At 43.7% G+C, this 25771-nt stretch overlaps 1 protein-coding gene across 2 annotated transcripts in view; it reads left to right on the top strand.

Annotated features, from left to right (window-relative positions):
* Positions 1-25771, top strand: part of LOC140212228 (vinculin) — a 284348-nt gene that overhangs the window by 157701 nt on the left and 100876 nt on the right. For both annotated transcript variants that reach the window (XM_072282957.1, XM_072282956.1), the window contains exons 7-11: positions 620-710; positions 873-1020; positions 1526-1679; positions 12096-12271; positions 12551-12741. In XM_072282957.1, the coding sequence (XP_072139058.1) occupies positions 620-710; positions 873-1020; positions 1526-1679; positions 12096-12271; positions 12551-12741 (760 nt within the window). The remainder of the gene's footprint in view (positions 1-619; positions 711-872; positions 1021-1525; positions 1680-12095; positions 12272-12550; positions 12742-25771) is intronic.

Here is a 25771-nt window from a genome sequence, read left to right as displayed (position 1 = left end):
GAAGACTCCGGGCCTCCTAGGACTCCAACATCCAGCATGAAGAACACACAACAGCCCTTAGTACGGTACGGTAAGAAGAAGAAAATGGGGAACCTTAGCAGAAACTTACCCAGAGCCAACGCCTCTTAAGATCAGAATCACTTTATTGCCAATGTGTGAAACATACCCGAAATGATTGTGGTTCAATGCCACGCGTAAAACACAGGACAATACTGTAATAGACGACACAATAGCAACCAACAATTTACAAACAGCCACGAACAATTAAAAATTAGTGCAAACATCAATAATGACTTAAATGTGAGCATAGGAAAGACTAAATAATTATCAACAGGACAAGGAGAACATGAAAAAACATGAAACGAGTGAGTGAGTGTTGTGGAGAAGCTTGATAGCTAGAGGAAAGAAGCTTCAGAAATGTGTGGTCCTGGTGGTGATGGACTTGTAGCAACTCCCTGGTGGCAATTTGGTGAATAGTGAATAGGTGACTGCTTGATCATCAAGGTATGTTCAGTGTTTTTCTTTTCGGGATATTGAAGACTTAATTTTTAATTTGAATACAGTCAGTTATTAATCTTCAACCTAATAACATAGTTTTAACTGATGTCTATTTGAACAGGACACTGAGACCATGAGAAGAGCTCTGGCTATGATTGACTCAAAGATAAATCAGGCCAAAAACTGGCTAAGAGATCCTAATGCGCCTCCAGGTAATGATAATTACTGATGATACTTCATAAAATACCAGGTGTATTTCATTCATTTAGCTTATCTAATGTCCCAAAATGTTCTTTTGGCAAATAATTATTTTCTTGTTAGTTCTTTGGATAGGGCATTAGTGCTAGATTGATCTGATCTTTTGTATGATTTAGGTGATGCTGGAGAGCAGGCCATCAAACAAATATTGGATGAAGCTGGCAAAGTGGGAGAACTGTGTGCGGGCAAGGAACGGAGGGAAATTCTGGGCACCACCAAGGCTTTGGGTCAGATGACTGACCAAGTATCTGAACTCCGAGCCAGGTAAAATGAATAAATACAGTTTTAAAAAAAACTTTGCTTAGTTTAACTAATAAAACAGTTTTAGTTTTGTTTGGTACAGTATTGTTTATTGAATATTTGAAATACAAAGATAATTTATATAGAAATTGCATTCTTACAGTAGTTCATGTTGTTTCAGAAGAAGCCAAGAATGTGGTTTTTAAAAACCAAAATGCAATTACAATACTAACTTGCGTAGAGGTCACAAACAAGAGAAAATCTGCAGATGCTGAAAATCCAAGCAATACGCGCAAGATGCTGGAGGAACTCAGCAGGCCAGGCAGCAACTAGGAAAAGTCCTGCCGAATGGTTTTGGCCTAATATGTCGCCTATACTCTTTTCCTAGGTGCTACCTAGCCTGCTGAGTTCCGCCAGCGTTTTGTGTGTGTTACATAGAAATTATTCTGTGCAAATCACATGCATTTTAGATTTGTAATGTGTATATAAGAGTGCCAATAACATTGGGTGTAATTTTTTTTAAATGTAGGGGTCAAGGGGCTACACCAATTGCCATGCAGAAATCACAGCAAGTATCCCAAGGGTTGGACATGTTAACAGCAAAAGTGGAAAATGCAGCCAGGAAACTGGAAGCCATGACTAATTCAAAGCAGGCCATTGCTAAGAAAATTGATGCTGCGCAGGTAATATTACAAAATTATTGGAATCTTTCATCTGCAAGCTTATACACAAATAAGGATTTTTTAATGTTTAGTATTACAAACTTGTATTGCCAAATGTGTGTTAAAATTAATAGTTCTTGAAAAGATTTTATCTGCTTTCCTATTTCGGGGAGGAAGGGTGGCATTACTGGTCAGGGATACTATTACAGCTACAGAAAGGGTGGGTACTGTAGCAGGATCCTCTTTTGAGTCAATATGGGTGGAAGTCAGGAACAGGAAGGGAGCAGTTACGCTACTGGGGGTATTCTATAGGCCCCCTGGTAGCAGCAGAGATACAGAGGAGCAGATTGGGAGGCAGATTTTGGAAAGGTGCAAAAATAACAGGGTTGTTATCAAGGGTGACTTTAACTTCCCTAATATTGATTGGCACCTGATTAGTTCCAAGGGTTTAGATGGGGCAGAGTTTGTTAAGTGTGTCCAGGATGGATTCCTGTCACAGTACGTGGACAGGCCGACCGGGGGAATGCCATACTAGATACTAGATCTAATACTAGGTAATGAACCGGGTCAGGTCACAGATCTCTCAGTGGGTGAGCATCTGGGGGACAGTGACCACTGCTCCCTGGCCTTTATAATTATCATGGAAAAGGATAGAATCAAAGAGGACAGGAAAATTTTTAATTGGGGAAAGGCAAATTATGAGGCTATAAGGCTAGAACTTGCGGGTGTGAATTGGGATGATGTTTTTGCAGGGAAATGTACTATGGACATGTGGTCAATGTTCAGAGATCTCTTGCGGGATGTAAGGGATAAATTTGTCCCGGTGAGGAAGATAAAGAATGGTAGGGTGAAGGAACCATGGATGACAAGTGAGGTGGAAAATCTAGTCAGGTGGAAGAAGGCAGCATACATGAGGTTTAGGAAGCAAGGATCAGATGGGTCCATTGAGGAATATAGGGAAGCAAGGAAGGAGCTTAAGAAGGGGCTGAGAAGAGCAAGAAGGGGACATGAGAAGGCCTTGGTGAGTAGGGTAAAGGAAAACCCCAAGGCATTCTTCAATTATGTGAAGAAAATAAGAATGACAGGAGTGAAGGTAGGACCGATTAGAGATAAAGGTGGGAAGATGTGCCTGGAGGCTGTGGAAGTGAGCGAGGTCCTCAATGAATACTTCTCTTCGGTATTCACCAATGAGAAGGAACTTGATGATGGTGAGGACAATATGAGTGAGGTTGATGTTCTGGAGCATGTTGATATTAAGGGAGAGGAGGTGTTGGAGTTGTTAAAATGCATTAGGACAGATAAGTCCCCGGGGCCTGATGGAATATTCCCCAGGCTGCTCCATGAGGCGAGACAAGAGATTGCTGAGCCTCTGGCTAGGATCTTTATGTCCTCGTTGTCCACGGGAATGGTACCGGAGGATTGGAGGGAGGAGAATGTTGTTCCCTTGTTTAAAAAAGGTAGTAGGGATAGTCCGGGTAATTATGGACCACTGAGCCTTACGTCTGTGGTGGGAAAGCTGTTGGAAAAGATTCTTAGAGATAGGATCTATAGGCATTTAGAGAATCATGGTCTGATCAGGGACAGTCAGCATGGCTTTGTGAAGGGCAGATTGTGTCTAACAAGCCTGATAGAGTTCTTTGAGGAGGTGACCAGGCATATAGATGAGGGTAGTGCAGTGGATGTGATCTAGATGGATTTTAGTAAGGCATTTGACAAGGTTCCATACGGTAGGCTTATTCAGAAAGTTAGAAGGCATGGGATCCAGGGAAGTTTGGCCAGGTGGATTCAGAATTGGCTTGCCTGCAGAAGGCAGAGGGTGGTGGTGGAGGGAGTACATTCAGATTGGAGGATTGTGACTAGTGGTGTCCCACAAGGATCTGTTCTGGGACCTCTACTTTTCGTGATTTTTATTAACGACCTGGATGTGGGGGTAGAAGGGTGGGTTGGCAGGTTTGCAGACGACACAAAGGTTGGTGGTGTTGTAGATAGTGTAGAGGATTGTCAAAGATTGCAGAGAGACATTGATAGGATGCAGAAGTGGGCTGAGAAGTGGCAGGTGGAGTTCAACCCGGAGAAGTGTGAGGTGGTACACTTTGGAAGGACAAACTCCAAGGCAGAGTACAAAGTAAATGGCAGGATCCTTGGTAGTGTGGAGGAGCAGAGGGATCTCGGGGTACATGTCCACGGATCCGTGAAAGTTGCCTCACAGGTGGATAGGGTAGTTAAGAAAGCTTATGGGGTGTTAGCTTTCATAAGTCGAGGGATAGAGTTTAAGAGTCGCGATGTAATGATGCAGCTCTATAAAACTCTGGTTAGGCCACACTTGGAGTACTGTGTCCAGTTCTGGTCACCTCACTATAGGAAGGATGTGGAAGCATTGGAAAGGGTGCAGAACAGATTTACCAGGATGCTGCCTGGTTTAGAAAGTATGCATTATGATCAGAGATTAAGAGAGCTAGGGCTTTACTCTTTGGAGAGAAGGAGGATGAGAGGAAACATGACAGAGGTGTACAAGATAATAAGAGGAATAGATAGAGTGGATAGCCAGCGCCTCTTCCCCGGGGCACCACTGCTCAATACAAGAGGACATGGCTTTAAGGTAAGGGGTGGGAAGTTTAAGGGGGATATTAGAGGAAGGTTTTTTACTCAGAGAGTGGTTGGTGCATGGAATGCACCGCCTGAGTCAGTGGTGGAGGCAGATACACTGGTGAAGTTTAAGAGACTACTAGACAGGTATATGGAGGAATCTAAAATGGGGGCTTATATGGGAGGCAGGGTTTGAGGGTCGGCACAACATTGCGGGCCGAAGGGCCTGTACTGTGCTGTACTATTCTATGTTCTATGTTCAATGGGATATTCAAGCTGAGCACCTGCTACAAATCTAATCAAAGAGACAACTTATTCCCATTTCCAAATGTCACTTGCTTTAGAAGCAGCCATTGGATGCAACAGAGTTCACTTTCTTTTCCAAATCTAAGCTAACATTATCTATGTACTTTAGCTTTACTACAGATCATTAATTAACACTAGTGTAGATTATGGTATTCAAATCAAGAAAGATTGTGCAAAGTAATGCTAAGTTATTGTTCATGACACCACATATGTTTCAGGTATAGGTCAGCTACTCTTGGCAGAAGTTTTTCCCGGAAATACTATTGCACACCACAATGACTGCTTTTTCCCCCTCCTTTTTCTCACGATTAGAGTGCCTGTATATATGAAAACATTGTGCAATTAGGGAAATAAATAGTGATCATCCCCCTGTAGAGGTGTTTGATCAGCAAGAACTGTGAAGCATCGGTGTCCTGCCTGTTTTACAGAGGAAGAAAACGGCATGTTTGAAAAATTAATGTCCAAATGGCTTTTCCACCTGAACATCAATTTTTCCTGTTATCTAAGAAATAGTGAACAGAGAACACAGGACCATAAGATATAGGAGCAGAATTAGGCCATTTGGCCCATCAAGTCTGCTCTGCCATTTCATAAAGGCTGATCTGATTTTCCTCTCATTCCCAATCTCCTGCCTTCTCCCTGTATCCCTTCATGCCCTGATCAATCAAGAATCTATCAACCTCTTCCTTAAATATACAGCTGTCTGTTGCAAACAATTCCACAGATTCACCACTCTCTGGCTAACGAAATTCATTGAATAGTACAGCATTTGTCCCATAATGTCTGTGCCATTATCTCTTCTGCCTGTGTATGATCCATATACCTCAATTTCCTGCATGTTAGTCTGTTAACAAACAGCCTGTTAAGTGCCACTGCTACTTCCACCACTACCCCTGGCAGATCGTTCCAGCCACCTACTACAGTCCAGGCAGGGAGAAAAAACTGACCTTGCACATGTCCTTTCAGTTTTCCTCCCCTCACCTTAAATGCATGTTCTATAGTACTTAGAATAGCACAGTACAGGCCCTTTTGCACTTGATGTTTTACCAACCAATATGACCCTTCCCTCCTAAATGGCATGTCACCATCCATCGTTCTTATATCCCTATGCCTATCTAAGAGTGTCTTAAATGTCCCTGTAGCAGCCTCCATCAGCACTCCCAGCAATGTGTTTCAGGCACCTAACACCATTCACCAGTTGGTAGAGATATCTGGAGTGCTGATATCTACAGTTGCATATTTGATACTTCAGCAAGGTAAACTGAAAAGAATGGGCAGTACACAAGGGACACCAGGGAACATCCGAAAAACAAAATCATGAAGGCAAGGATTCAAATGTTGAAAAGAATCTCAATCAATGGTTTTCCATTGTAACTGAATAAGGTGTGCGTGTCAGTGGACCAATGTTTAAGAAAACAAGTCAGAGGAGCTAACTAAGAAACTGGGTCATGAAAATTTTGAAGCAACACATGGTTGACTGGATCAATGGAAATGTAGACACCGCATTAAGTTCAAGAAAGCACATGACAAGAAAGGTGGCGGGAGGGTGCAGTGAGAGCAGATGTGCGTGAAATGGGGGAGGTACGTTTGAGAGCAGAGTTGATGGTGGAGGAAGGGAAGCCCCCCCACTTTAAAAAAGGAGGACATCTCCCTCGTCCTGGAATGAGAAGCCTCATCCTGAGAGCAGATGTGGCGGAGATGGAGGAATTGCGAGAAGGGGATGGCATTTTTGCAAGAGACAGGGTGAGAAGAGGAATAGTCCAAATAGCTGTGAGAGTCAGTAGGCTTATAGTAGACATCAGTAGATAAGCTGTCTCCAGAGATAGAGACAGAAAGATCTAGAAGGGGAAGGGAGGTGTCGGAAATGGACCAGGTAAACTTGTGGGCAGGGTGAAAGTTGGAGGCAAAGTTAATAAGGTCAACGAGCTCAGCATGCGTGCAGGAAGCAGTGCCAATGTAGTTGTCTTGTCATCTTGAGTCTTGAGTCGTCTCAGACTGTCTTGTCTCCCTTTCTCTTCTCCATTTACACCTCGGACTTCAACTACTGCACAGAGTCTTGTCATCTTCAGAAGTTTTCGGATGACTCTGCCATAGTTGGATGCATCAGCAAGGGAGATGAGGCTGAGTACAGGGCTACGGTAGGAAACTTTGTCACATGGTGTGAGCAGAATTATCTGCAGCTCAGTGTGAAAAAGACTAAGGAGCTGGTGGTAGACCTGAGGACAGCTAAGGTACCGGTGACCCTTGTTTCCATCCAGGGGGTCAGTGTGGACATGGAGGATTACAAATACCTGGGGATACGAATTGACAATAAACTGGACTGGTCAAAGAACACTGAGGCTGTCTGCAAGAAGGGTCAGAGCTGTCTCTATTTCCTGAGGAGACTGAGGTCCTTTAACATCTACCGGACGATGCTGAGGATGTTCTACGAGTCTGTGGTGGCCAGCGCTATCATGTTTGCTGTTGTGTGCTGGGGCAGCAGGCTGAGGGTAGCAGACACCAACAGAATCAACAAACTCATTTGTAAGGCCAGTGATGTTGTGGGGATGGAACTGGACTCTCCCATGGTGGTGTCTGAAAAGAGGATGCTGTCTAAGTTGCATGCCATCTTGGACAATGTCTCTCATCCACTACATAATGTACTGGGTGGGTACAGGAGTACATTCAGCCAGAGACTCATTCCACTGAGATGCAACACAGAGCGTCATAGGAAGTCATTCCTGCTTGTGGCCATCAAACTTTACAGCTCCTCCCTTGGAGGGTCAGACACCCTGAGCCAATAGGCTGGTCCTGGACTTATTTCATAACTTACTGGCATAATTTACATATTACTATTTAACTATTTATGGTTTTATTACTATTTATTATTTATGGTGCAACTGTAATGAAAACCAATTTCCCCTGGGATCAATAAAGTATGACTATGACTACCATACTACTATAGGAAAGTGATGAGGATGGCACGACTGAACCTGACCTCGTGACCACACAGGATGCCAGGAAACTTATTGGTGGATTACAACACTACTTCATGTGGGAAATAAATTAAGGCAGTCCATTGTCTGTACTGATTTTGTTTGTTTACAGTCAATCAAAATGATGTACACTAGAATTCCTCTGGTAATACAGTTTTATAGTACTGTAGTAATATTGGTAGTGTTCTAACTTGTTCAGTATATCGTTTGAAGAGGTAATTTGTTACACAGTTAAACAGTAGTTTGCCTCTACTATTTCTATGAAACTTCGGATAATTGGGGCAACTGTGTAATTGGGCCAAGACATACTGGCCCCGAAGAGTCCCAATTAACTGAATCCACTGTACTTGTACATCTGGTCCCCACTACTTATTATGGGCTTACCCGCCTATAGTTTTCAAACTTTTTCTTAAAACTTTTCTTGAACAACAGAACAATATTAGCTATCCTCCAGTCCACTGGCACCTCACCTGTGGTTAAGGACCATTAGGGGGATTTTTGTCATTAGAGAGGGCAATAACCATTGTTATGTTCTCTTTCATCAAGCAGACAACTCCCCTTCCTCCCTTACCTGCTCCTTTGTCATGCCTGTATCCTATGTCTCTACATTGTAACCTGGAACATTGAGTTGACAGTCCTGCCATTGCCTGAGCCATGTTTTTGTTTATAGTAATGAATATCTGAATCTATGCCCTGAGTTCATTGTTACTTGTCTGTCATTGTCTGCCTTACCTGTCATTGTTCTTGCATTGAAATAAGTGCAGCTTAAACCTATGGTCTTTCCCTTTACTGTGCACCTGTCATCCCTGGTGACTAAATTTGCTGTCATTGGCTACAGTATTTCTCATCATCCACTCTACTGCTCAGGGTCCTACCTGACCCCAGAAGTTTAAACTCTCCCATCTGACCGTAAGACATAGGAACAGAATTAGGCCATTCAGCCTATCGAGTCTGTTCTGCCATTCCATCATGGCTGATCCCGAATCCCACTCAACCCCATACACCTGCCCTCTCAACACATCTTATGATGCCCTGACTGATCAGGAAACAATCACCTTCCACCTTAAATATATGTACAGACTTGGCCTCCACTGCAGATCATTCCACAGATTTACTATTCTCTGGCTAAAATAAAATCCCTCCTTACCTCTGTCCTAAAGGGTTGCTCCTCAAATTTGAGGCTGTGCTGTCTAGTTCTGAATACCCCCACCAGAGGAAATGTCCTCTCCGCATCCACCCTATCTAGTCCTTTCAACATTGGGTAAGTTTCAATGAGATCCCTCTGCATTCTTCAAAATTCCAGTGAGTACAGGCTCAAAGCTGCCGAATGTTCCTCATGTACTAACCCCTTCGTTCCTGGAATTATACTCGTGACCTCTTCTGGACTCTCTCCAATGACAACACATGCTTTCTGAGATATGGTGTCCAAAACAGTTGATAATACTCCAAGTGCAGCCTGATGTCTTATGAAGTCTCAGCATTATCCCCTTGAAATAAATGTCAACATTGTATTTGTCGTCTTTACCACAGACACGACCTGTAGATTAACCTTCTGGAAGTCTTGCACTAGGGCTCCCAAGTCCCTCTACACCTCTGATATTTGAACCTTGTCTCCATTTAGATAATAGTCTGCACCATTGTTCCTTTTACCAAAATGCATTATAAGAACATAAGAAATAGGAGCAGGAGTAGGCCACCTGGCCCATCGAACCTGCTCCGCCATTCAACAAGCTCATGGCTGATATGGCCATGGAGTCAACTCTACCTACCTGCCTTTTCCCCATAACCCATAAATCCCCTACTATGCAAAAATCTATCCAACCTTGCCTTAAATATATTTACTGAGATATGGCCTCCACTGCTTCATTGGACAGAGATTTCTACAGATTCACCACTCTCTTTGAAAAGCAGTTCCTCCTCATCTACTCCCCTGAACCTTGAGGCTATGTCCCCTAGTTCTAGTGTTGCCTACCAGTGGAAACAACTTTCCTGCCTCTGTCTTGTCTATCCCTTTAATAATTTTATATAGTTATTATAAGATGTCTCCATCATACATTTCCCAACACTGTATTCCATCTGCCACTTTTTTGCCCATTTCTCCAGTTTGTCCAAGTCCTGCTGTAATCGAATTGCTTCCGCAGCACTACCTGTCCCTCCACCTATCTTCATATTGTCTGCAAACTTTGCCACAAAGCCATCAATTCCATTATCTAAATAATTGACAAGCAATGTGAAAAGCAGCAGTCCCAATACTGACTCCTGAGGAACACTGGCAGCCAACAAGAATAGGCCCTTTTTATTCCCACTTGCTGCCTCCTGCCTGTCAGCCATTCCGCTATCCATGCCAGTACCTTTCCTGTACAGCATAGGATTTTGTTATGTAGCCTCGTGTGGCACCTTATCAAATGCCTTCTGAAAATTCAATTAAATGACATCCACTGCCTCTCCTTTGTCCACCCCGATTGTTACTTCCTCGAAGAATTCTAAGTTTTGTTGAGCAAGATTCCGCCTTATAGAAACCATGCTGACTTTGACTTATTTTATTAGTCTCCAAGTACCTCAAAACCTCATCCTTAATAATAGACTCCAACACTTTCCCAACCACTGAGGTTAGGTTAACTGGCCTATAATTTCCTTTCTTTTGTCTCCCTCCCTTCTTAAAGAGTGGAGTGACATCTGCAGTCTTCCACTACTTCAGGACCGTGCCAGAAACAAGTGATTCTTGAAAGATCATGACAAATGCATCTGTTATCTGTTCAACAGTCTCTCTCAGGGCTCTGGGATGTAGTCCATTTGGCCCAGGTGACTTATCCACCTTAAGACCTTTCGGTTTGCCTAGCACTTTGTCCTTTGCAATAGCAATGGCTCTCACTCCTGCTCCCTGACACGCATGGACCACTGGCACACTGCAAATGTCTTCCACAGTGAAGACAAGTGCAAAGTACCCATTAAGTTCATCTGCCAGTTCTTTTTTCCCCCATTACTACCTCACCAGCATCATTTTCTAGTGGTCCAATGTAAACTTTCGCCTCCCTTTTACTCTTTATATAACTGAAAAACTTTTGGTATCCTGCTTTATATTATTGGCTAATCTGCCCTTGTATTTCATATTTTCCCTTGTAGCTTTTTCAGTTTCCTTTTGTTGGATTTTAAAAGCTTACCAATCATCCAACTTCCCACGCACTTTTGCTACCTTATATGCCCTTTCCTTGGTTTTATGTCCTTAACTTTCTTCGCCAACCATGGTTGCCTACCCCTGCCATTTGAGAACTACTTCCTCTATGGGACGTATCCTGTCCTGTGCCTTGTGAACTATTCCCAAAAACCTCAGCCATCTCTGCTCTGCTGTCATCCCCACTAATCCACCTGGGCAAGCTCTTTCATACCTCTAATTTCCTTTATTCCATTGTGATACAGATACATGTGACTTGTGCTTCTCCCTCTCAAATTGCGGTATGAATTCAAATATTATGATCACTTCCTCCTAAGGGCTCCTTTATGTTAAGATCCCTAATAAGATCTGGGAGATTACACAACACTCAATCTAAGATGGCCTTTCCCGGAGCAGGCTGAAGCACAAGCTGCTCTAAAAAGCCATCCCATAGGCATTCAACAAGTTCCCTCTCTTGCGATCCGACACCAACCTGATTTTCCTAATTCCCTTGCATAATGAAGTCCCCGTTACAATTGGGGCACTACCCTTTTTACATGTCCTTTCCAGCTCCCTTTGCAATTTCAACCCCACATCTTGGCTGCTATTTGGAGGCCTGTATATGAATCCCATAATTGTTTTTTTTACCCTTGCAATTTCTTAAGACAACCCATAAAGATTTAACATTCTCTAACCCTATGTCACCTCTTTCTAAAGATGTACTTCCATCTCTTACCAGCAGAGCCACACCACTGCCTCTCCTCCTCCCTCCTCCTCCTCCCCCCCCCCCCAGGGGGCCAGCGTCCCTCATCAGTGTGTTCAGTTCATCTACATTAGCTGCGCCGCTGCCTTCTAGGAGCGTGTTGACCATAGTCTTGGGAGGGCTGCCTGTCCTTTCGATATAAAGTGTGCCCTTTGATGTTAAGCTCCCAACTATGGCCTTTTTTCAGTCATGATTCAGTGATGCCCACAATGTCATACTAAACTATCTCCAATTGCACCAAGAGTTTGCCCACCTTATTCCAAATGCTAAGCCTTATTCCAAATTTGGCACCTTCAGTCCTGTAACCCTCCCAGGTAGCACTTGCAAATTCCCCAGCCAGAAAATTTCCTCCCCCACCACCCCTTCAATTCAGATACAATATCCCTCTCTTGTACAAGTCATTCATTCCTACCCTGGTGATAGGGGTGACTTATACACTTTCCAAAGTGTTTCCTTTCTGCAGCCTCCCAATCCTTACTGTAATGAGATGACCAGAACGTTCATTATTTACCTGTGAGTTTTTAAAATAAAAAAAAGATGGCCTGTATTGAAGAGCAAAATTCTATATCAAAGAGTGGTAAATTGTTACAACATAGAGTATAATTTTTCTCCTAAGTTTGCTTCCATAGTTTAACATTGGTTTGGTTTTAATTTAGAGCTGGCTGGCTGATCCACATGGAGGTCCTGAAGGAGAAGAGCAAGTTCATGGTATTTTAAAAGAAGCTAAGAAAATTGCAGATCTTTGTGAAGATGCTAAAGAACGTGATGACATACTGCGTTCCATTAATGAAATAGGAGCACTGACTGCAAAGCTATCTGACTTGAGAAGGCAGTATGTATTCTGAAAAAATAACTAATGACTAGTAGTATATCAGGTGTTCTTGTTTAAATTTAAATCTATCCTGTCCATTCAGTATGAGATGATCAGTTTGGATTATAACTGTTGTATGTTTTACCTAAATTTGACATTTAATGCCTCCATAAAGTGGCTGTACATATTTACAGTTAACTCAGTTTACATTCACTATTCAAATTGAGCTCAATAGACTTTTCTTAGTCATATGTAAGTTTATTTTTTGTGTTATTTTTATATTCTGGATTTGCCTTCCAGAGGCAAAGGCGATAGCCCAGAAGCCCGTGCTTTGTCTAAGCAAATTGCAACAACCCTGCAAAACTTGCAAAGTAAGACAAATCGAGCAGTGGCCAGCAGCCGGCCAGTGAAAGCAGCTGTTAATCTAGAAGGTAAAATTGAGCAAGCCCAACGCTGGATTGATAATCCTACAGTTGATGACCGTGGTGTGGGTGAGTATTAGAAAGTTAAATATTTCATTTTTAGGTCTAAGATATGTTACTTGTTACCCAGCAGATTACTTAACAATAGGAAGAAATATTTACTTCTAATGTTTTCAACATACAGGCAGTCCCCACATTACAGCCTTTTGGTTTATGAAAATATATTCTTACAGAATTTACAAATCACTACCCAAACATTTGAGATATGGAATAAAATCTGTGCTCACAGAATTTGTGTGAGGAAGAAAACAGTATGAGTTTGAGTTCCTTAATGCATACAGATGACAGTGCTTCATTCTATGCAAAATTGCAACTTTGTCCATTTTCTAGAAACGCAAACCTCCATAACATGGGAATTGCTTATGCAGGCAATTTTAATGTTATCATTTCCCCCTCAATAATTTTTAAATAAAGATGATTCGAATGACTAAACACTTAGTATTTGCAGTCATCAAATGCAAACTTCTTGCTTGAAGTTATATTTAGAGAGTTATACAACACAGAAACAGCTCCGACCCACCAAGTTTTAACCCACAAACAAGCACAAAAAACCCCACATGAAAACCATAAGACATAGGAGTAGGATTAAGCCATTTGGCCCATTGAGTCTACTCTGCCCTTTAATAATGGCTGATCCTTTACTACCCTTCTCAGCCCCACTCCCTGGTCTTCTCCCCATAACCTTAGAGGCCATGTCCAATCAAGAACCTATCAATCTCTGCCTTAAGTACACCCAACAACCTGGCCTCCATAGCTACCAGTGGTAACAAATTCACCACCCTCTGGCTAAAGAAATTTCTCCACATCTCTGTTTTAAATGGACGCCCCTCTATCCTGAGGCTATGCCCTCTTGTCCTAGACTCCCCAACATGGGAAACATCCTTTCCACATCTACTGTCTAGGTCTTTCAACATTTGAAAGGTTTCAATGAGATCCCCCCTCATCCTTCTGAATTCCAGTGAGTACAGATCTAGACCATCAAACATTCCTCATATGATAACCCTTTCATTACCAGAATAATCCTTGTGAACCTTCTCTGAACCCTCTCCAATGCCAGCACATCTTTATACTGAGCCCTAAACTGTTCACAGTACTCAAGGTGAGGCCTCACCAGTGCCTTATAAAGCTTCAGCATCACGTCCCTGCTCTTATTTTTTTAGACCTCTTGACACCGGCTCTCAGGTTACTCTGCTGTACTGTTCGTTTTACAACTGTTAATTGATGCATTTACCAATCACACCACGCAGTGCACTAGAGATCTGGGGTCTTGGTACAGATGACTATCCATATGATGGTTACTTGTCACTGAAGCTGGAGTTTTCGGAGGCAGATGTAGGAGTAGCTGAGGTCGTTGATACATTAGTTTTGGTTTGTCTGGACCCGGTTGAGAAGGGTGAAGCTTCAATTCTTGTGGGGACAAATACTCCTATTGTGAGGAGGCTAGCGGGAGCCTGCAAGGAGGTAGCTGGAGGACCTTCTGAAAACATTGTCCATTCACCCTGTGTTCCGAGCTGCCTTTGAAGAAGTGCGTGGCCGCACTGGGCAGAATAATGAGTGTAAGCGAGGAACTGTGTGATACATCCAGTCCAAACCAGTGGTGTTACGGCCTGGGCATGTTGCTAGAGTGATAGGAAACCCCAAATTTCTGATGCCAAGGTCCTCTTGATGGATGCTGCGGAAGACCACGAAGAGGTGTTCATGCTTACCTGCTGGGGTACTGGTGAAGCCCAAACTCCGGAAGACCACGAAGAGGAGTTCACGCTTACCTGCTGGGGTACCGGTGAAGCCCAAACTGCAGAGACTGGCGATTGTACAGGTAAACAGGATGACACTGAGTGTCAGGAACACTTTGGAGAGGGAGGTCACCTTCAAGTGGGGGTTACCAATGGTGCACCTCTTTCCAGTGACAACAATGTCAAGTGCCCCTGTGAAACAAGCTGGGGAGAAACTCTCACTGAAAAAGGGGAAGTTGACTGCTGAGTCTTTGAACTTTGGGGACACCCCGGTACCTGGAGGTTGGAAGAGAAGGTTGCTAGAGAAGATGTTGAAGCTGTTAGATGTCTTTTGAAAGGATGCCTCAGGGCACATCGGGAGCCCTGGTGACTTTCCAGCATATCATGGAGAAAAAAGTGGGGGATATGAATTTGAGATTTGGTGTACCTGGATGATCTCAGAGTCCACTTTGGAGGAACATGAAACGAGGCAACTGAGGGTACTGGGCTGCCTGAAAGCTGAAGAGATAAAACTTTCCCTGGAAAAGTGGCAGTTCTGCAAGACTTCTGTCAACTGTAGCCTCAGGGGATGGAGTAGCTATGGATTCGTCTAAGATAGAGGGGATGACAACATGGCCAAGGCCCCGGACTGTGAGTGCCTGCGCTCATTCCTTGGATTCTGTGGGTATTATCAGAGGTTCATAAAGGACTACTCTAAAGTGAGTCACCCTTTTAAATCAGCTTCTGTATGGTTACTCTCCTTTGGGGATGAAAGAGAGGAGGATAAAATGAAAGAACGGTACAAGACTATCTTGGCCCTTCAGAGCCTTTTGGAGTGAGATAGGATGTGAAATGTGAAGAGGCCTTTCAGTTGCTGAAGGAGCTACTGACGAAAGTGCCTATGCTGGCTTTTGCAGGCCCACGATTGCCGTATGTATTGCATACAGATGCCAGCAGAAAGGGCTTGGGGAGTGTTCTGTATCAGGATCAGTGCACGGGGTTGAAACCTGTTGCATTTGTCAGCAGGAGTCTGTCACCCTCTGAGCGAAACTACCCCATGCAAAAATTGGAGTGCCTGGGATTGAAATCGGCTGTCGTGGAGAAGCTAAGTGACTATATATATGGTGCAAAGTTCGAGATGAGGAAAGATGACAACTCATTAACTTATATCCTGACCTCGGTGAAACTGGATGCCACAGGCCATCAGTAGTTGGCAGTGTTGTCTGCTTATGATTTTAGCCTCAAGTACCGGCTGGGGAGTCGGAACATTAATGTCAATGCATTGTCCCAACATGCGCATGAAGGGTTGAACAGGGATGGAGAGTGGAAACGCGTTCCTGCCTCTGGGGTCAAAGCCATGTGCCAGTTCTCCATTATGGAGAAGGCAGAGGAAGGGCAAGGGCAGAATCAAGCGGTGGGTCATTTGGGAGCCTCTGATGGTGCCATTCCACAAGCTTACTGCAAACCTGACTGCTCTGAAGACGAAGCAGTTGCCAGAATTGAGTCCTGGGGAAGTGGCAGCCGCTCAGCGAGATGACCATGCATAGGCCCCATTTGGTCAGTGGTTGCAGAAGGGGACATGGCCCGAGTGGACAAGTTGAAACACTCTGCAATGTCTCCGCTACTGAGGGAAAGGCCCAGATTGGAGTTGAGGAACCTGTGTGGATGAGTGTGTGCCTACAAAGACTTGCTGTACATTCCCAAACCAAAATCTGTGGATGAACCAGGAGGTACATTGTCTGCTGAAGACTAGATCTGTGGCATTCAAGTCTGGCGACCCCAGTCTGTACCAGAAAACTGGGTATGACTTGTGGAGGGCTATTTCAAGGGTGAAGAGTCAATTTTGCACAAGGTTGGAGGTGACATCACATGTACAACAACCTTGGCAGGGTTTGCAAGACATTACTTCCTATAAAGCAAAACCCAATAGCATGAATGGCAGCGATGCTTCACAACCAGATAAACTCAATGCCTTCTATGCCCGCTTTGAAAAGGAGAATATAACTGCAGCTGTGAAAATCTCTGCTGCACCTGGTGATCCTGTGATCTCTGTCTCGGAGGCCGATGTTAGGCCGTCTTTACAGAGCGTGAACCTTCGCAAGGCAGAAGGCCCCGGACAGAGTACCTGGTAAGGCACTGAAAATTTGTGCCAACCAATTGGCTGGAGTATTCAACGACATTTTCAACCTCTCACTGCGATGGGCGGAAGTTCCCACTTGCTTCAAAAAGGCAACAATTATACCAGTGCCTAAGAAGAAAAATGTGAGCTGCCTTAATGACTATCGCCCATTAGTACTCACATCTACAGTGATGAAATGCTTTGAGAGGTTGGTCATGACTAGACTGAACTCCTGCCTCAGCAAGGACCTGGACCCACTGCAATTTGCCTATCGCCACAATAGATGCAATCTCAATGGCTCTTCACACAACCTTAGACCACCTGGACAATACAATCTCCTGTGTCAGGATGCTGTTCATCGACTATAGCTCAGCATTTAACACCATCATTCCCACAATCCTGATTGATAAGTTATAGAACCTGCCTCTGATTTATTTATTTATTCTATGTTATGTATTGCATTGAACTACTGCTGCTAAGTTAACAAATTTCATGACACATGCCTGTGATAATAAACCTGATTCTGATTCTGAGGTCAAGTTGCATCCAGACAGGCCTCAGTGTGCCCAGCTGGTTCTGCCTGAGAAGCATCGGGGTATTGTGTTGAAGTCACTGCATGATGATTCCAGTCATTTGGGGTTGACAAGACCTATGGATTGCTCAGAAGTCGGTTCTACTGGCCCCGAATGAAGCAGGAGGTCAAAGGGTACTGTGTGTGTATTGGATGTATACGGAGGAAGATGCTGTTTACGAGGGCCACTTTGTTATCCCACTTGCAGAGTGTGGGGCCACTTGACCTGGTGTTTATGGATTTCCTGTCAATAGAGCCAGACGCCAGCAACATGGCGAAAGTCTTGGTCATTATGGATCACTACACCAGATATGCACAAACCTTCCCTACCAAGGATCAGAGGGCGTCCACGGTGGCCAAAGTGTTTTGGGAGAAGTATTTTGTTTTTATGGTCTCCCCAGGCAGATACATAGCAATCAGGGATGGGATTTCGTGAGTAGGCTCGTACATGAGTTACTGAGCATGCTTGGAGTAGAGAAGTTGAGGATTACGCCTTATCACCCACAGGGTGAGCCCCAGCCTGAGAGGTTCAATTGAACCTTGCTAGTTGTGCTTCGAACCTTGGTGATCAGTAAAACGAACAAGTGAGGTCAACATATTCAACCTGTATTACAACTGTACATAGAATGAAGCTATCGGGTACTCACTGTATTATCTGATGTTTGGGCGAGGATGCCCGTTGACCTCTGTTTTGGGACTGGCAGGGAAGAGCTACAACAGAATACTTATCTGAAGTATGTGGCTGATATGAGAAGGGAGCTACAAAAGGCTTATGAACTAACTAAGGTCTTGGCTACCAAGTAGAACCAAGGATATAAGAGGAGACCCCCAGGTAGACTGGCCTATGTCGCACCCAGGGAACAGAGTGTAGCACCTGTTCCCTTGGTGAGCTATGTCACTGCTATTTACACCTGGGTTGGAGTTTTGGCTTTGTATGAAGGGGTGACAAATTATCTCAGCGTCATGGGGACATGAGCGATTTTGGTGGGGGCAGAGGGCAACACCCTGGGAAAGGTTTCACTGTTAACGTAATGGTCTTTCCGTAGAAGCAGTGTTTGGGTTATAGTAGAGGTAACAGCTGCTTTGAAATGTGAGCTGGGTCTTTTGTTCGGCGGGAGATGAAGAGAAGACACTGGCTGACACGGTCGTAGGATTTAACTCGGTGGGGGAACAATGATTTGATGGATCCAGATGCTGAGATCGACTGAGGATCGTTGAATATGAATTTTGGGAAGAGTTGAGCTCCAACTTGTGCATGTTTGAGTGTTTAATTATAATGGACTCTTTTTTTCTTCTTCTTTCTTTTCTTTACTAACCCTTTAGTTAAGATTCATAAATATTCTTTTAATCATATGCAGTGTGCTGTCTGTTGTTGCTTGGCACAGAGTTGTAACAGGTAGTATATTGCACAGCATCCACACAAACTGGGGTTTGGGGTGGGTTTGATAGGACCAAAGTGTGTATTCCCTCGACTTACACAGCCAAGGAAACCAGCGGGGTTTGACGAATAAAGCACGACAGCGCCTCTTCTTCCTTAGATGTTTGCAAAGATTTGGCATGACATCTGAGGCTTTGACAAACTTCTATCGATTGTGCTGGAGTGTATATTGACTGGTTGCATCAATGCCCTTGAATGAAAAATCCTACAAAAAGCAGTGGATATGGCCCAGTCCATCACAGGGAAAGCTCCCTCCACCATTGAGCATCTACACAGAGCGTTATTGCAGGAAAGCAGCATCCATCATCAGGGTCCCTCACTGCCCAGTCATGTTCTCTTCTCGCTGCTGCCATCAGGAAGAAGATACAGGAGCCTCAGAACTCTCACCACCTTGTACAAGAACAGCTATTACACCTTAACCATCAGGGTGTTGAACCAGAGAGAATAACTTCACTCAACTATACTTGTGCCTTCATGGAACTGTTCCCACAACCTATGGACTTATTTTTATCTCATATTCTAGATATTTATTGTTTATTTATTATTGTTATTTTTTCCTGTGTGTATTTGCACAGTTTATTGTCTTGCACACTGGTTGTCTGCCCTCAAAATTAATCCTAGGGTCAATTTTGGTGACACACATGTACTTTGAAAATAAAATTATATTGAACTTGAACTTTACAAGGGAAAGCAATATCATGATGCAGAATTTGGTGTTACTGTTACATTGAAAGTCCAGTGCAGACAGACAAATGGCTCAAGACCATTATGAGATCAATTCTGATTTTGAGAGTTCATTTTATTGTACAAGAGGCCCACTTAGCATTATAACAGTGGGATAGAAGCTGTCCTTGTGTGGTATACGCTTTCAGGCTTTTGTACCTTCTGTCTAAGGAGAGGTGGAAAAAGAGTGTCTGCGGTGCAAAGAGATTTTGATTATGTTGACTGCTTTACTGAACCAATGAGAAGTGTAGATAGAACCCATGGAGGTGAGGTTAGTTTTTGTGATGTGTCCACAACTCTCTGAAGTTTCTTGTGGTCTTGGGCAGAGCAGTTGACGTGACAAGCCAGAATGCATCCAGACTGGATACTTTCCATTTTTTAATAATACTAATTTGGGGACATACCGAATTTCTTTAGCTTGCTGTGCAGTAATGCATTTTCTTGGTTATAACATCTTCGTGATTGGACTAGGAGAGGCTTCTGGTGATATTGGAACTTGGAAGTTCTCAACCATCTTGACTTTTGCTCTATTGATTTAGAGAAATGTGTACATTGCCCTGCTTCTTGGAGTCAATGACCAACCCTTTTGTTTTGCTGACATTGAGGGAAAAGTTGTTGTCATGACAGCATTCCACTAGCCTTTCTATCTCCTTCCTGTACACTTGATTCATTGTTACTTCATTCATTCTTTCAAAAATAGTCATAGTCATACTTTATTGATCCCGGGGGAAATTGGTTTTCATTACAGTTGCACCATAAATAATAAATAGTAATAGAAATAGTAATAGTAATATTACTATTAGTAAATAGTAATAGTCATAGAAATAATAAATAGTAATAGAATAGTAGTAGAAAATAGTAATAAATAGTTAAATAGTAATATGTAAATTATGCCAGTAAATTATGAAATAAGTCCAGGACCAGCCTATCAGCTCAGGGTGTCTGACCCTCCAAGGGAAGAGTTGTAAAGTTTGATGGCCACAGGTAGGAATGACTTCCTATGACGCTCTGTGCTGCTAGATTTTGGAAAAATCACTAAAAATCACTAGATTCTGGAATAGTTCCAGAAGACTGGAACACTTCAAATGTCGCTCCACACTTCAAGAAGTGGGGGGCGGGGGGTGGGCAGAAGAAAGGAAATTATAAGTTGGTTAGTCTGACCTCAGTGGTTGAGAAGATGTTGGAGTAATTTATTAAGAATGTAGTTTCAGGGATGTTTGGAGGCACATGATAAACTAGGCCATAGTCTGCATGGTTTCCTCAAGGGAAAACCTTGCCTGACAAATCTGTTGGAATTCTTTGAAGAAATAACAAACATGATAGACAAAGGAGAATTGTTTGATGTTATGTACTTGGATTTTTAGAAGGCCTTTGACAAAGTACCACAACAAGCTACGAGCCCACGGTATTACAGGAAATGATACTAGTATGAATAGAGCAGTGGCTGATTTGTACGTGGCCTATCAGCAGCATCATCAGAGCTTTACCAAGAAGGATTTCTCGCAAGTCGGTGGCAGTTTTTTAAAAAGGGAGCTTCGAGAGCATTTCTCCATTGAACGTGGCCTATCGGCAGCTGTAACCGGAACACCAATCGTGAGTTAGATAGCAGGGAAAGTTGAGGCATAAAAGTGAGACACTGCCTAGCGGAGCAGTCATCGATAGAATGATCTGAGGCAGAGTGGTAGGACTTTGTCTCATTCGGGCTTCAGCGATAACTGGTCAAGGCGAGGTAAGTTACCTGTGAGGATTAGAAACAGGAAGTATGTTAGTGAGGCTGGTGTTATGTACTGGGTGTCGGATGTAGGAAGCCCGGGAGACTCCCAGTCTCCTAGACAGCCACATCTGCACCAGGTGTGTCGAGCTGCAGCTCCTTGGGGACCAGGTTAGGAAACTGGAGGTGCAGCTTGATAACATTCGTCTGGTCAGGGAAAGTGAAGAGACGATAGAGAGGAGCTATAGGTAAGTAGACACACCGGGGCCTCGGGAGACAGGTAAGTGGGTAGCAGTCAGGAGAGGGAAGGGCAAGAGTCGGATACTAGAGAGTACCCCTGTGGCTGTCCCCCTTAACAATAAGTACTGCTGTTTGAGTACTGTTGGGGGGGATGACCTACCTGGAGGAAGCAACAGTGACTGGCCCTGTGGCTCAGAAGGGTAAGGAAAGGAAGAAGGCAGCAGTAATAGGGGACTCTATAGTTAATGGGTCAGACAGGTGATTCTGTGGACACAGGAAAGAAACACGGATGGTAGTTTGCCTCCCAGGTGCCAGGGTCCGGGATGTTTCTAATTGCGTTCATGATATCCTGAAGTGGAAAGGTCAACAGCCAGAGGTCATGGTACATATTGGTACCAACAACATAGGTAGGAAAATGGAGGAGGTCCTGAAAAGAGACTATAGGGAGTTAGGAAGGAAGTAGAGAAGCAGGACCTCAAAGTTAGTAATCTCGGGATTACTGCCTATGCCATGCGACAATGAGTATAGGAATAGACTGAATAGTGTGAGGTGGAGGATAAATGCGTGGCTGAGCGATTGGAGCAGGGGGCAGGGTTTCAGATTTCTGGATCATTGGGACCTCTTTTGGGACAAGTGTGACCTGTATAAAAAGGACGGGTTGCACTTGAATCCAAGGGGGACCAATATCCTGGCGGGGAGGTTTGCTAAGGCTATTGGGGAGAGTTTAAACTAGAATTGCGGGTGGGGGGGGAACCAAACTGAAGAGATGGAGGAAGGAGCGGTTGGCTCACAAATAGAGAAAGCTTGTAGGCAGTATGAGAGGAAGGATAGGCAGGTGATAGAGAAGGGATGCGCTCAGACTGATGGTTTGAGATGTGCCTATTTCAATGCAAGGAGTATCATGAACAAAGCAGATGAGCTTACAGCGTGGATCAGTACTTGGAGCTATGATGTTGTGGCCATTACAGAGACTTGGATGGCTCAGGGGCAGGAATGGTTACTTAGAGTACCATGCTTTAGATGTTTCAGAAAGGACAGGGAGGGAGAAAAAAAAGAGGTGGAGTGTGGCACTGCTGATCAGAGATAGTGTCACAGCTGCAGAAAAGGAGGAAGTCATGGAGAGATTGTCTACTGAGTCTCTGTGGATGGACGTTTGGAACAGGAAAGGGTCAATAACTCCACTGGGTGTATTTTATAGTCCACTCAATAGTAACAGGGACATCGAGAAGCAGATAGGGAGACAGATTTTGGAAAGGTGTAATAATAACACGGTTGTCATGGTGGGAGATTTTAATTTCCCAAATATTGATTGCCATCTCCCTAAAGCAAGGGGTTTAGATGGGGTGGAGTTTGTTAGGTGTGTTCAGGAAGGTTTCCTGACACAATATGTAGATAAGCCTACAAGAGGAGAGGCTGTACTTGATCTGGTATTGGGAAATGAACCTGGTCGGGTGTCAACTCTCTCAGTGGGAGAGCATTTTGGAGATAGTGATCACAATTCTATCTCCTTTACCATAGCATTGTAGGGGGATAGGAAGAGACAAGTTAGGAAAGCATTTAATTGGAGTAAGGAGACGCTATCAGGCAGGAACTTGGAGGCATAAATTGGGAACAGATGTTCTCAGAGAAATGTACGGCACAAATGTGACAAATTTTAAGGGGAAATTTGCATGTTGTTTTGCATAGGTATGTTCCAGTGAGACGGAAAGGATGGTAGGGTACAGGAACCGCGGTGTACAAAGGCTGTTGAAAATCTAGGCAAAAGAAAATAAAAGCTTAGAAAAGGCTCAGAAAAGGTTGATAATGATAGAGATCTGGAAGATTATAAGGCTAGCAGGAAGAAGCTTAAGAATGAAATGAGGAGAGCCAGAAGGGGCCATGAGAAGGCCTTGGTGAGCAGGATTAAAGAAAACCCCAAGGCGTTTTACAAGTATGTGAAAAGCAAGAAGATAAGATGTGAGAGAATAGGACCAATCAAGTGCGACAGTGGAAAAGTGTGTATGGAACTGGAGAAGATAACTGAGGTACTTAATGAATACCTTGCTTCAGTATTCACTGCGGAAGAGGACCTTGGGGATTCTAGAGATAACTTACAGCAGATTGAAAAGCTTGAGCATATAGACATTAAGAAAGAGGATGTGCTGGATCTTTTTGGAAAGCATCAAGTTGGTTAAGTCTCCGGGACCAGATGAGATGTACCCCAGGCTACTGTGGGAGGCGAGGAAGGAGATTGCTGAGCCTCTGGCAATGATCTTTGCATCATCATTGGGGACTGGGGAGGTTCCAGAGGATTGGAGGGTTGCAGATGTTGTTCCCTTATTCAAGAAAGGGAGTAGAGATAGCCCAGTAAATTATAGACCAGTGAGTCGTACCTCAGTGGTTGGTAAGTTGATGGAAAAGATCCTGAGAGGCAGGATTTATGAACATTTGGAGAGGCATAATATAATTAGGAGTAGTCAGCATGGCTTTGTCAAGGGCAGGTCGTGCCTTACGAGCCTGATTGAATTTTTTGAGGATGTGACTAAACATGTTGATGAAGGTAGAGTGGTAGATGTAGTGTATATGGTTTTCAGCAAGGCATTTGATAAGGTATCCCATAGAAGTCATAGTCATACTTCATTGATCCCGGGGGAAATTGGTTTTCGTTACAGTTGCACGATAAATAATAAATAGTAATAGAACCATAAATAGTTAAATAGTAATATGTAAATTATGCCAGTAAATTATGAAATAAGTCCAGGACCAGCCTATTGACTCAGGGTGTCTGACCCTCCAAGGGAGGAGCTGTAAAGTTTGATGGCCACAAGCAGGAATGACTTCCTATGATGCTCTGTGCTGCATCTCGGAGGAATGAGTCTCTGGCTGAATGTACTCCTGTGCCCACCCAGTACATTATGTAGTGGATGGGAGACATTGACCAAGATGGCATGCAACTTAGACAGTATCCTCTTTTCAGACACCACCGTGAGAGAGTCCAGTTCCATCCCTACAACATCACTGGCCTTACGAATGAGTTTGTTGATTCTGTTGGTGTCTGCTACCCTCAGCCTGCTGCCCCAGCACACAAGGCTTATTGAGAAAGTTAGGAGGCATGAGATCCAAGGGTACCTTGCTTTGCAGATCCACAATTGACTTGCCCACAGAAGGCAAAGAGTGGTTGTAGACTGGTCATAGTCTGCATAGAGTCAGTGACCAGTGGTGTGCCTCAGGGATCTGTTCTGGGACCCCTACTCTTCGTGATTTTTATAAATGACCTGAATGAGGAAGTGGAGGGATGGTTTAGTAAATTTGCTGATGACACAAATGTTGAGGGTGTTGTGGATAGTGTGGAGGGCTGTCAGAGGTTACAGCAGACCAGCAATGGGATGCAAGACTGAGCTGAGAAGTGGCAGATGGAGTTCAACCCAGATAAGTGTGAGGTGGTTCATTTTGGCAGGTCAAATATGATGGCAGAATATAGTATTAATGGTAAGACTCTTGGCAGTGTGGAGGATCAGAGGGATCTTGGGGTCCGAGTCCATAGGATCTGTATTGGGACCTATTCTTTCTTAAGTTACATGTCAATGATTTGGATGATGAAATTGATGGCTTTGTTTCAAAGTTTGCAGATGATATGAAGATAGGTAAGGGGGCTGGTAGTTTTGAGGAAGTAGAGGGGCTCTTGAAGTAGTTGGAGAGATTAGGAGAATGGGCAAAGAAGTAGCAGAAGAAATACAGTGTTGGGAAGTGTATGATCGTGTACTTTAATAGAAGAAATAAAAGGGTTGACTATTTTCTGGATGGAGAGAAAATACATAAAACTGAGGCGCAAAGGGACTTGGCAGTCCTTGAGCAGGATTCACTCAAGTTTAATTTGCAGGTTGAGTCTGTGGTGAGAAAGGCAAATGCGATGTTAGCATTTATTTCAAGAGGACTAGAATTTAAAAGCAAGGATGTAAGGTTGAGACTGTATAAAGCACCGTTGACTCATTTCAAGAGGACTAGAATTTAAAAGCAAGGACGTAAGGTTGAGACTGTATAAAGCACCGTTGAGGACTTGCGTGGAGTATTGTGAGCCGTTTTGGGCCTCTTATTTTAGAAGGAATGTGCTAAAACTGGAGGGGGTTCAAAGGAGGTTCGTAAAAATGATTCCAGGATTGAATAACTTGTCATGTGGAGGCCAAGTGTTTATGTATATTTAAGGCAAACGTTGATAGATTCTTGATTGGTCAGGGCATGAAGGGATACAGGGTAATGGCTGGAGATTGGAGCTGAGAGACAAATTGTATCAGCATGATGAAATGGCAGAGCAGTCTTGTTGGGTCAAATGACCTCATTCTGATCTTGTATCTTATGGCCTTATTTGAGATTCGGCCCACTGTGGTGGTTTTATCTGTGAACTTGTAGATGGAATTAGAGTAAATTCTGGTCACATAGTTGTGAGTGTATCAGGACTAAAGTAGGGGGCTGAGGATGCAGCCTTTTGGGGCACTAGTCTTGAGGATAACTCTGGCAGAGGTGTTGTTGCCTACCTTTATATCCTGTT

Source organism: Mobula birostris, chromosome 18 (assembly GCF_030028105.1).
Source record: "Mobula birostris isolate sMobBir1 chromosome 18, sMobBir1.hap1, whole genome shotgun sequence".
Lineage (NCBI taxonomy): Eukaryota > Metazoa > Chordata > Chondrichthyes > Myliobatiformes > Myliobatidae > Mobula > Mobula birostris.
The sequence above is the reverse complement of the archived record's forward strand: the minus strand, read 5'-3'. Positions and strand labels throughout refer to the sequence as shown.